Source organism: Tiliqua scincoides, chromosome 4 (genome assembly GCF_035046505.1).
Source record: "Tiliqua scincoides isolate rTilSci1 chromosome 4, rTilSci1.hap2, whole genome shotgun sequence".
In the NCBI taxonomy this organism is placed as follows: Eukaryota; Metazoa; Chordata; class Lepidosauria; order Squamata; family Scincidae; genus Tiliqua; species Tiliqua scincoides.
The window spans coordinates 105,725,076-105,737,740 of NC_089824.1; the positions used below are offsets into that span (position 1 = coordinate 105,725,076).

Here is a 12,665-nt window from a genome sequence, read left to right on the forward strand (position 1 = left end):
AGCTGCCCTATACTGAGTCAAACCATTGGTCTATCCAGCTCAGTACTGTTGACACCAACTGGCAGCAGTTTTCCAAAGTCTCAGAAGGAGTACTTTCTCACAGCCCTGTCACCTAACTGGAACTGAATATGAGACATTCTGCATGCAAAGTATATTCTGCCATTGAACTGTAAGTATCCCGTCCCCATGTTTGGACTTTTGGGAGCAGGCACCATGCACTATGTTCCATAGATTCACCATTAAATGGGTAGTACAGATGGCGCTCAGTATCCATAGGAGACCTGTTCCCAGACCCCATGTGGATGCCAAAACCTCTGGGTTGGGGCCATAAAAGGACCTCTGGATGAGTCTGGGAGGTGTTCTGAGGCCCATGCATGGTCATCTCGAGCCTCTGAAGACCTTCTGTGAGAGGCATCTGAAAGGTACTTCCAGTTTTTGCTGAAAACCAGAAATGCATTTCTGAGGCCTCCTGAGGTGTAGGAAGGCTGTGGCGGGCCCCCATGCCTAAGATACCTCCTGGATGCAACTGGAAGACTCTTTTAGTTGCATCTAGGAGGTACAGTGAGGCCTTCCTGACATGGGTCAGGACCCACGCTGGGTCAAATTCATGGGTCCCAAACCAATAGATAAGGAGAACACACTGTAATCAGCATAAATTAGCACTGAAACTGTGGTTGAGTCAAGCTAGAAACCAAGCTACGACGGTGTCAGTCCAGCCCCAGAGTTCAAGGGATCCTGCAGTCACTTACTGTGAGGGTGGCTTCAGCTTTTTTCGGATCCCCATGTAAACCTTGGCCATGTCAAGCAGCCACTCCCGCTCTGGTTTGGCACTCTGGGGATGGAGAATAACAAGGTAATCTTACTCAGTTCAAAGACATAAGACACTATTACAATTGCCAGAATATAAAGAAAAATCAGAATGCTAAGTTATATGGTAGGGAATGAAACTGGCAAAGCCCACACCTGGACTGTTTCCAGTGCAGCGACATAGTGATATTTTTAGCCTGTGCTAGCAGCTACTATGATGCTATGGAGCTTCATCTGCTCTTCTTCTGCTATGGACCTTCATCTACTCTACAGGTCCGTTCCCACCTACGGTTGCATAGTTGTTGCAAAACTTGTTCACAAAAAAGAAAACTCCTTCCATACTTCTGTGCCAACTCAGGGCTATGAAGATCCCAACATAGACTGCCTCAGGCAGAATCAGATTTCCTCTCTGACACTTAGGTTGCAATTCTATACACATTTACCTGGCTGTAAATCCCACTGAAATCAATGAGACTCACTTTTGAGTAGACATCCAAAGGATTGCACTGTCATTCTGGGGGGGGGGGGGGTGTTCTTTTCCATGAGCCAATGCAACTAGCCTGCCAGACCTTGGTCTACTATTTGGTGAATTACCTTTTCTGCATCTCTTGCTCATTGCATCCAGAAACCTTTATTTAAAGCATTTTTTATTTAAGGTTAGCTTTCCATCAGGAAAATGACTCTCATTGGCACAATTGATGATAATGATGATGATGATGATGATGATGAACAGTATTATTAATAATCTTTTCATTTATTGCAGTCAATTCAACTCAGTTGTGGGTTGAGTGGAATGGTGGAAGAGGTGACCAGCTTATTCTTGATGTTTTCCTTTGACTCCATGGGGAAATAATCTTAAAAATAGGTCTGATCTATCACAAGGGGTCCTCAGGGCAATTGAAGCTGAGCTGAAGATGTCTCCATTCCTTGACCCATGTAAACAGAGAGAAGAAATGCAAGGCTCCATTTACAACTCCTGCACACAGGAAAGTGTAATGGAGCCTGCCTGGAGTCTTTAGGGAGCAGATGATCAAACAGAATCACAGAAGGAACCTCCATAAACCTATCATGGAGCTAGGTTTATGCATCTAGATCACTTCCATGGACAGAACTCTAGCAACACTTCCAGCGCTTAGTCTGAACCTGAGCTCACGAGTGCCAGGCTTGGAATATATTCCACAAGCTAAAATCAGGTCTTAACACAAAAGCCATACGTTAGTGGGCACTATTTTTCTCTACACAAGCCTACTGGCTGACAAGTCTGAGCCTAATTAGTCCTGGACATCTGCTACCAACATAAAAAGTATAAGGCACTTTAAAGTGTTCAGAGCACACACATATATACTATCTCATTGCAATCCTTAAAATAACCATCAATAGGTCAGCATTATTATTCAAAGGGTGCAAAGGCAAAAAAAAAAAAAGTCACAGGCTTGCCCCTTATCATAGCTCTCAGCCCAAATTCTCCATGACCACATAGTTGGGGTGGGAGCTTCTGCTCAGTCAAAGGAACACTGTAGCTCCTGAACTGTGAGATTCCACACATTCTTTTGGCATCAGCACCCAGTTCCCAAAACAGGACTCACTCCTGTCACCAGCTGAGAAAACTGCAAATCTTTTCGCATTACTTTTTTTAAAAAAGCAAAAAAAAAAAAAAAGGGAAACTACTGTATTCAAAAAAGTGCTGCAGAAAACAGTTTTATTCTCAAAACTCCTTCTGATGGAAAAGAGCTGTCTCTCTTTCAGTGAGGGCCCTGGGCAGCATCTCACCTCAGCCGCACCCTTGGTCTCCCACAACACCTCACCCAAGTTGGGTTGCTATACCCGTTTCTCCTTCAGCAGAAGCAGCTTGCGGTCCCTGATGACAAAGTAGCGCTCCTGAAACTTGCTCCCAAGGAGCTTGGGCAGTTCCTCGCGGCACTTCAACAGACCGCATTTTGGGCTCTCTCGTTTGGCACCTGCAGGGAAACAGGCATGATGGGGTCAGCTAAATGTGCAAGGTACTTGAGAGGGGAAGAAAAACTGCAGGCGGTCTTTGGACGGAAGGGGCAAATAGGAAAAAGGTCATTTGCATCTGGTTCAGAGGGAGCAGAATGCGGTTTCCTACCAAACATGTTGGGTAGAGGAGTAATAGACCCAGCATTCAGAGGCCGAACAAGAGGCAAATCACAGCTCCTACACCCTCCAAGTTCTATGGTCAAACTGAACATATGAAACAGTCTTATAACCAATCCATTATGTATGGAATGCACACCCCCCCCCGCCCAGTACACTCTACTCTGATTGTCTGCGGGAACTCAAGCTGGGGGTCTTCCCCAGTCCTACTAATCTAACTAGAGAATAGTAAAGGTGGAATCTGGGATGTTCTGCATACAAAGCAAGTGTTCTACCATTGAGCTATGAACCCTCCGTAAAGTACATGTGTACATACACCTGACCATTACACGATGAACAAAGGAAGCTGCCATATACTGGAAGCAGACCACCAATCCACCTGGTCAAGGATAGTCTCCTCACACTGACAGCAACTCTCCGGAGTTTCAGGCTGAAATTCTTTTCAGCCCTATTATCCTAAACCCAAGTCCTAGATTCCATCAGTCTGTAGTGTAGAAGCAAGGTTGTAATGGGAGCCATCTGGATAATTTCAAAACGTTCAAAGGCAGGGGAGACTTACCAGTGAAGAGGCAACTGCCTTCCCTGATGGGCACCTTTTTCACTAGCAGATAGGCAGAGCTGGGTTTGGGCAGCTTACACCACTGTAGAGCCTGCTCCAGTACCTTCTCCTTGGGATGCAAAGGGCGCTCTGAAAAATGAAAGTCAAAAGGCACTCGGAGTCCAGAATGTATTGTTTGTAGCATACACATATTCAGGTGGGGAGGACTGTTGCAAGGCATCCCCATCCACAATGTCCTCAGAATACGTGGCGTACCCTGGTTCCTGCTCTTCCTCTTTGGTCTGCTTGGCTATTCCCACTCCAGGGAGCTCAGCCATCAGGTCACCATCATCCTTGGTGTTCTCCCTGCACTGGCCAAAGGTAGCCTGATAACCTGCATGTGCAGGCAGAGATTTTAGGGAGTAGCCTCATGCTTCAAAACAGGCTGGGTATTAGCATTGTCAGCTTGGCAATACAGGTTCTGTCCTGTTCCAGATTCTCCTGCTCTGCCATCGCTGGGGAAGCTTGCTGGTGTCTCTGTTCCTCCTCCCAACCTTGATATGTTTCTCCCAAGCAAGTGATTCCATGGAATATTGCCAGAAAGTAAAAAATACTTTGCAATTCAGCCAGTGGATTGTGCATGCAGCACAGAGACTTCCAGAGGACATTCTAGATCTGTGCAGAAATGTAATGACTGTTAGCCACCTGACTGATTTTTTAAATTGAAAGGTGGGATATGGATGCTTTACTAAATATGCCACAGGCACAAGCTATGTAAAACTTTGAAATATCTCTTCAGCCCTTCTCTCACATAGATCCAGTGGAAAGCTGCACTCACCTAGCTCCCCATTTTCTAAGACTTCAAAAGTGAGCCAGATGTCTAGGCTGGCTGCCACATTTCGCATCTCCAACACCTGATTTGTCAGTTCTTCTGCTGTCATTACAGGAGACACCTGTAAGATGATTGGAAAGGCAGATTTCAGAGTCAGTCAATCCAGTGCCAAAAGTGCTAATGTGGTCGAGGCAACATGCAAAGTCTAACAAGATGATGCACTAGACCTTGTCTTGAAATCCTTAAGCATGAAGTTGACAATCAGCCAATAGGATAGGAGGAGCTGCAAGGGAGAGCTGCAAACCCCCTTAGACAATACTGGGACTCTGGCTGCTCTAAGGGCCTCACACAAATCAGGCTCATTTCACTGCCCACGTGAAAAGTGGACCAGCTGTCCCCACACAGTGCTACCACACAGTGCTACCACACAGTGCTACCAGGGCAGTAGCTGCCCGGCTCTCACCTTAAGAGTAACACAACAGTCCAGGTTCTTCTGCTCCAAGTAAACCTCAAGGATGATATCACCAGCCTGTGACAGCTGTAGGGCAAAAGGTGAGAGAACAAGAAACAGTATAAAAAAGCAGACAGAGCTGATCCTGCAGCAAGCAGGAACTAAGTTTAATATTGGGAATGGCTGAGCTGCCCCCATTAGTTTTCCTGCCTTCAAAGTGGATTGAGGCATGGCTGCCTACTCATGAGTAAGCATGAACATGTGACTCAGTTTCATTTTCCATAGGGCTCAAAACAGCTACCCACTGGTGGATCCCAATCCACAGTTTGGGAAACACTATTCTAAAGCATTATATAGAAATGAAGTCCTAGGGGACATTGCCATCATGCGATTATGAGGTCTCATGAGATCTTGGGGATCCAAGCCCATCCAGGGGATCTCTGATTGTTTCTGTTATCAGCGAACATGCTGGGCAATATGCTGGCAAGATTGGGCAGGGGTAGTTGTGATACCTGCACATCTCTCCAAGTAGTAATCAAACTGTTCTCCAGATCCATTTGCGACACCTGGTTCTCATCAATCTGGGGCAGCAAAAGAGATGAAGTGAGCCCGTATGCAAAGCAAAGGGCTTGACAGGGCAGGACAAGCAGAGCTGGGTGAGCAGACAGGGAACCCACTCACATTGAAAATGTGAACATAGTTGTCAATCAGGTCCTCCATCACCTTGACCTCATGCTCCCCTTTTCCATCTGTCTGGAAGAGGCTGGGTGCAAAGAGCAGAGCTAGGTTCTTGGTGCTCATATGGTTAAGGTCAACACATTTCTGTACTCTGAAATGAGAAATGAGAGTGGCTTGAGGGAGAGAGGCACACTTGTATGTGTGGCACACTTCCAAGCATAGGACATTCTAGGAGGCTGCATTTGCCTGCATCCTCTGATCTCATGCACAGATGTGCCCCCTCTTTTTCTACACTCTCACAGGCGTTCTAGCAAGCAAGAGTCGATATTTTCAAAGTGACTAGGGAAGGAGAGAACAGACTGACCGGTACAGGTGGCCAATCAGAGCACCCAGGGTCCTGTTGTTTAAGTGGGGCAAGCGGTTTATCAGCTGCTTATATTGCTCCAATCGCTGGGACTTCTGAGAGATTTCTGGAAAGAAGCACATAATTAGAATTTGGCAAAAGTTCTAATACTGAAGCATCATGTTGTGTCCTGCATATAAATATTGTACCCTGGGGCTGTACTCAAGATACACGATGTTCAATTTAAGTCATGTTGGCCTATTGGAGCCTCAGGGCTATGCCACATCCTGCAATTCCCTTACCTGGTGATGTGTCAGCCTCTATCCCTCAACTCAAAAATGAATAAGGGGACAGAGCAAAAGAGAAAGTGTAGAGGAGAGGAGAACATTTTGCTAGAGCAGTGGTTCCCACACTGCGAGTCGGGACCCACTGGTGGGTTGCGACCTGATTTTTGGTGGGTTGCCAAAGGGTAATGAAAAGATTAGTATCTAACTGCCTCAAGCCCTATCAAAAAATCAGATACTGTAGCTGCTAACTGCCCTGCAAGCTGAGCTCCTGCAATTTGCAAACATGTGTAAACAGAAAGAGACAAATGTTAGTGGGTCTTTCTTTCTGGTTATTATTACTAATAAATAAATAAAGTAAATAAACATTTCTTTCCAGATCTTTCTCTCTCTCTCTCTCTCTCTTTTTTTTACATCTAGTAAACCCATGTGGTCCCAAATACAGTGTCATTTTAAAAAGTGGATCCTGGTGCTAAAAAGCTGGGGAACCACTGTGCTAGAGCATTGCATTCTAGTCCACCATTCTCCTCTCTTCCGCACTTTTACTCCATCCTCTTCTTCCATTTCCAATACAGAATGGGAGGAAGAGAGCAGGAGAGGAGGGAAGTAGGCAGAAAAAAAGTGGCTGTGAGGCAGTCTGCTCAGTCACCCTCATGGAAGGGTCTGCCCTGGTCTCAGTCAAGGTGTCATTTTACTTGTTCACAACTCCAAAAAGAATGAATGAAACGCAGAGTAATTTGTAGTCTTTAGCTACAAAACTCCAAAGTGCCAGGAGATGTAGGTCTAGAACACACAGCCAAAAGCTTTGGTTTACTAAAAGTCAAAATACCCCAAAGTTTTCATGCATGCAGGATAAATGTAACCAAACAGACCACTGTAGTTTATTGGTCATTAACTCCACTTGTCAGAAATAACAGTGGTTTGTTTGAGAGAAATCCCTCCAAGCTAAGCTATATTCTGTGCCGCTAATGCAAAACATGGTATAGGGCCCAAGTGAAATATAATCAGAAATACAAAATATGGGCAAGGCTGTAGAGATGGAAGAGTTGGAATTGAGGCCCATGGAGAGAAAAAGGCAGCTGTGAAGAGTTGACTAGGGTCTCTCACCCTAGTCTCACTCATTTCACGTCAGCTATAATTTCAAGAATTTTAATACACGTAGTCTTCTCTCTCTTGAAGTTGAACACATGAAGCTGGTATCTTTTGAGTCAGAGCATGGACTGTTCAGCCCACTGCTGTCAATTCTGCTTGGTAGTAACTCTTCCAAAAGTAGCCCTCAAGTGATCCTGGTGGAACCACGGAAGATTCCTGCTGGCACAAGAGTGATTGGAACAATCAGCCACCCACCACCTATTAGGTGGGCAGCATCTTGTTGAGGGCAGCATCTTGTTGAGGGCAGCATCTTTAAGGAGCCACTGCTGCCACCAGCTGCCCTCTTAATTTTCATCTCCATCTTCCTGCCATTTCAAAGGGCTGAGAAGGTGGGAAAGGGAGGAAAGAGTGGTAAGAAGCTGCTCCAAGCCTCCAGTTCTGGCTCCTCTCTCCAGTTTCCATCCTTTTGAAATCACAGAGAGTGAGCAGAAGGTCAGTAGTGACAACAAGCTAAGTGGGAGGGAGACCCCCTGGGAGACAAGGGGTTTTAAGAGAGATCTGGGGTCTTGGGGAATGGAGATAGGAGAGGTCCAAGAGTTTTTGAAAGGTGATAGGGGGTACTAGGCGAAAATTTATATGTTTCACAAAGTGTACTGTGGGAGGCTCCAGAGATGCTTTGGTCAAGCCTGGGGTCTTCAAGGTCTCAGATACAATTCTTTCCCAGCAACCTAGGATCTGAGATCTTTTTAATCGGCGATGCTGGATACTGAAACCAAGACCATCCAGATGCAAATCGCATGCTTGGAGAAACAGGGCCTCTCTCCAAATTTCTCTCTGCAGTCAGAACATAAAAGGTGTTCTGTTAAAAAAAGGGGGGGAATAAGATTCTTAGAAATACGGTAAATTCCCTGGATACTACACTGAAGCCAGCTGCTGCAACTGGCAGAACACTTCAGCCTTGCAGTTAACCAAGGTCTTTGTATGTAACTTCAAAAAATGGCCCGCTACAGTTGAGATCTAGGATGTGAAAACTATCGGGGGGGGGGGGGGAAAGAACTCAGGTTAGTACCAGCAGCCTCTTTCCATTGGGGGTGCAAGTATGTTGTGAAGACAGGATCCTCTAGCTCCCGGAAAAACCTCTTCAACACATCTGTTACATCCTCAATGAAATTGTCATTGATGCGCAACTTGACGTTTCGGGCATCTCGCCGGAACTCCTCCATCAAAACCTTGATGCGGGACTTGGCTCCGTTCTTCCGATATATACCTTCATGTTGCAGCCCTGATGGAGAAGAAAGGGAAGTAAGTGGCAAACACACAATCCAACCAATAAATGGCAGCAGTGAAACATATAAACAGCTAAGGGGGACAGTTCAGCATGCCAGGCAAGAATTGTTCAGTAAAAGGTATTATCAATCTGCATTTGTGGTATGCCTCATCCCAAAGTCACAGCCTGGATAATAAAAACAAATACTTTTCAAGTCTGAAGAACAAACTGAAATCTCCCTAGACTTACCAAAATTTTAAAACCATTATTAAGAATTTATTGAACTTGTGCCTGAGGTACAACAACCAAATATAGTATATAGGATTAAGAAATGAGTTTTGGGAGATACAATTTCACTATCAACTGCTCTTACATGATCAAATTCTAGTGGGCCCACTCTCTAGGAATCCAGTTAGCTGGAACTCAGATGGCCAAACAGGTGGACCTCAAGTTTTGTTAAGCAAATCAAGAAGGCCCCCATCAGAAAACTGGGAAAGCCAAGCAAGTGGGGAGGAAGGAGGAAATGAGGTGCAACTGTCAGGTGACTCAATTCCCCATTTGTAAGTCACCTTGAGTGCCCTTAGTGGGGTATAAATTCTATAGATAAATAATAAATAAATTAGTGCAGCCAGCTAGTAGAACAAAGTGGCAGGGGGAGCTCGCAGATTCTGAGAAAGATAGCCAGTTTGAATATGACTGGAAACCAAAGAAAACTATATCACACAATGGTGCATCTCACATACACTCCACAATGTCAGTGCTGTGTATCCTTGATCCTCATTTTCTCCAGAAAGCAGCCACAGAGGCTGCAGTCTTGAGCAGAGAACTCTCAGATGGTGCCGCTTCTCCCCTTCCCCCCTGAATTGCTTAAATCCAGCTGTTTTTTCAGATGGACATCTCTTCATAGGACTTCTGCCTGCAGGGCAGTTCCAGAGTTGGAGCTGGTCAGTTCTTAGTACTTAGCCTGGAGTAGGTGCTAGAGTCCTATGGGATCTAGTGCTGAGGGTATCTGCATACTGTCTTCAGAGCGGTGGAGCACTGAGTGGGTGGGAATGTCCCTTTGAACTGCCATTGGGGTGCCAGATGGACAGCCCTTACAATAAGGGACTATTTCTTCATTGAGTATATCAGCACCAAGAGCATCAAGGATAGGCTCTATATTTAAAATACGACTGCACTCTAAACCCAACAGGAATAACTGCATACTCCAACAATACATTATGAATGTTGAACATTGGTTTCTCTTCAACATCTGGGAAAATCTGTAGCAAAAAATGTTTTTTTTTTAAATTGCAGGGTGATTCTCTTACCCCACCACACATTCACACACTCTCTCTCACTCACTCATTCTTTGGAGCACAATATTATTATTTTTATTAACAATATTTATATACCGCTTTTCAACAAAAGTTCACAAGGTGGTTTACAGAGAAAAATCAAATAACAGTACAAATGATTCTTGGCCAACGGGAGGGGACGCTGAGAGGCACTCACCATACTGGGTAATGAAGGCGATACAGCTGTTCACAATGATGGGGATGCCACTCCTGCTGAGCTGTTGATCACGCAAGGCATTCCCCTGGCCCCCTGCTGAGGCCTGGATAGCCATGCACCACGTGGAAAAATCTAATCGGGAAGTGCCTTGAAGATAAAATGTCCTAAAAATGAAGAAGAGAGAGTGAGAAGCCTGCCCACTAGAGGAGTTGTCTCAGGAAGAAAGAAGCTGTGGAAATTCTTTGAGTCATCCCATCGATTGTGCAGGCTTGCTGACTGCTTGTCTATCTATAAGCTATATGCTTACAGCAACCAGTTAAAGCAAGACATGTTCAACCTTGGCACTAGCGGTACGACCAAGTTAATGGACATTGGGGGAGTGGGGGCACATAGATAGAATTCCCCTGTAGCCGTGGCTTCTGTATCCACAGGCAAGCTCTGGAACACATGCCCCGTGGGTATGGGGGGATGCTTGTAGACAATAGGAGTAAACTTGGTCCTATAAAATTGAACCATCAGATTTGCTCAGGTACAGTTTGAGCTAATGTCGGATCACTACCCACTTCCCAGTTTAACTATCAGTTTGCCTAGATACCGCAAGCTCTTACAACTGGCAGCTGCATTTGATTTGGAGGGCAGATGAGGGGCCTACTTAAGCTGCCGAGTTTGAAAGCTGCTGAGGGCCGCAGGGTTTGTGATATCAGAGTTTGCTGTGATCGGTTCTCAAATCAGTGGGATTCTCCTTCTCTGCTTAGACTTTAATAGGTCTTTCCCAGGTCCTAAAATAAAGGCTAGATAAGGAGAACAAATACACCTAAGCCCCTGGACTGTCTTATCACAATCCACTAATTATCCTGAAGCATTGGAGGTTCTGCAGGACAAAGGCCATTGAGGGTGGGATGCAGGGGAAGAGGAAATGGCTGTCCATGTACAGTGCAGACCAGCTGGTTTATCTGTTGAGATGATGCTGAAGAGTGACAGGGTTGTATCTGTACTCAGCTTTTCCACACAGACCCTAGTGCTTCTTTCATCATGCCCTCTCTGCTAACAACCCCTTTATGGGGAGAGCTAGGACTTGCTCTATGCAATCTGAGGTCACTTCCTCCTCACAATCTCACCGCCCCATTTCCACTAGGATCAGCGTCTCTTTCTTCTCTGGATCTTCAGCAAGGGGAGCAACACCTAGGAGGCAGCAAAACATCAGATAAGTACTTTACATATGTGCAGAGCAGCAAGAGGCATGTATCTTGAATTGGATTCTTCCCCTAATCCAGCAGAATTTTCTGGGATCTCAGGAAATTTCCAGCTCTCCTCCTTTGGCTCCCAGGCCCAGGTAAAATTTACTCCCTGGACACCCTCTCATGGGCCCTGTCTATATGGATCCCTCTAGGTATAAGGAAGGGGGCACATCCCTCCTTCACTTGTTAGGGTAAGGTCTGGACTCACTGAGTTCCTGCAGCTGCCGCAGGTTGATGCTGTCCTCAGCTGCCCCCTCTTCTCCTGGACAAATGAAGAGGTGGGATTTCTGGAGGATGAAGAAGCCTTGCAGCCACTGGCTGGGATTTAACATTGACTTGTAGCAGAGCCTGCCTACCCTTTGGAACTCGTAGCCCAGCAAGCAATGACAACTGAGAGGGGTGAACCACTACAAAGGAAAAAAGTGGCAGGTGAAGTGAGGAACTTGAAATGGACACAGATGCCCACTGCAAGTCAGATGGGGGTCTATCCTCCTCTGGTAGCCAACAGAAATGGCATGTGAGGAGGGCAGAAAAAGACAGCCTTGTGGGAAGAGGGAAGGTAACACATATGCAACCATTTGTCCCATATCTAGGATGAAATTGGCAGACACACAATATTGAAAGTTCTACCAAAGTGATGGACCTGCAAGGTGATGAGCATGCAAGGTGAAATATTACAGTGTGGTCCTGGGAATAAAGAGTGCACTACTGAAAAACAGATAGACTAACTGTGCCAGGAAGAGGAAGTGCCTGTGCTTACAAGGTAAGTGAATGACCTTGTGGACTAGCAGTTCCAGTAGAGTGCTGTTATTACCTTGCCAATGGCGCTGGCCCAGGACTGCAGTTTGTCTGGCCCATCAGCCCCCAGCTGCTGCACTCGATCACAGCTCAGATACAGGTCCAACATGAACTGCAACCTGGTTGTAACAAATGAAGGTAGAGTCACGGAGAGTAGGCAAAACTAGGCAAGACATGAAATCATGGTGTGGGGAAGGGGGGTTTAATCCATTCCCCTGTGCCATTTGTCCAATGTCAATTACATTCTAATAGCACAATCCTATCCACGTCTACTCAGAAGTAAAACCTACTATATTCAATTTGACTTACTTCTGGGTAAATATGGATAGCATTGAACCTAAAGCTCCTATTTGCTCTGCTGGAGATATTTTCTGCTAGTCTGCTCCTTTAGCTAGTCCCTTTAATACAGATACTAGAGTTCAAGCTTTCATTGCAACCAGTTACAACCTTAAAAAAAAAAAATTCTGGACTGACAATACCCTACAAACTCTTACTTGTTTATTCAATTTCTAGACTATTTTTCCAAGAGATAAAACTGGTTTACAACAAATGATAACAACAAAGAAACATAAATGAATGCAAAATCTATAAACACTTAAAATAACATTAAAACCAATGAACAATTAAAGAATTGGAAACGCCAAATAAAAATATTGCTAGCTTCTTCCTAAAAACTGCAAGTATTGGAGACCCTCTGGGAAGGAAGCTGTACAGTAGCAGGGCTGCCA

General features: G+C 45.3%; 1 protein-coding gene across 2 annotated transcripts in view; it reads right to left on the reverse strand.

Annotated features, from left to right (window-relative positions):
• The window catches only part of ARAP3 (ArfGAP with RhoGAP domain, ankyrin repeat and PH domain 3), a 52,440-nt gene that overhangs the window by 14,713 nt on the left and 25,062 nt on the right, over positions 1–12,665 (reverse strand). Inside the window, exons 17-29 of one of the 2 annotated variants that reach the window (XM_066623999.1) lie at positions 11,954–12,056; positions 11,348–11,546; positions 11,020–11,083; positions 9,902–10,065; positions 8,210–8,422; positions 5,786–5,891; positions 5,425–5,572; positions 5,256–5,324; positions 4,756–4,830; positions 4,299–4,413; positions 3,482–3,610; positions 2,632–2,765; positions 750–832 (exon numbers count right to left, since the gene is read on the reverse strand). In XM_066623999.1, coding sequence (XP_066480096.1) covers positions 750–832; positions 2,632–2,765; positions 3,482–3,610; positions 4,299–4,413; positions 4,756–4,830; positions 5,256–5,324; positions 5,425–5,572; positions 5,786–5,891; positions 8,210–8,422; positions 9,902–10,065; positions 11,020–11,083; positions 11,348–11,546; positions 11,954–12,056 — 1,602 coding nt within the window. Of the gene's footprint in view, positions 1–749; positions 833–2,577; positions 2,766–3,481; positions 3,611–4,298; positions 4,414–4,755; positions 4,831–5,255; positions 5,325–5,424; positions 5,573–5,785; positions 5,892–8,209; positions 8,423–9,901; positions 10,066–11,019; positions 11,084–11,347; positions 11,547–11,953; positions 12,057–12,665 lie in introns of those variants that run through there. The other variant, XM_066624000.1, reaches the window with a different exon arrangement.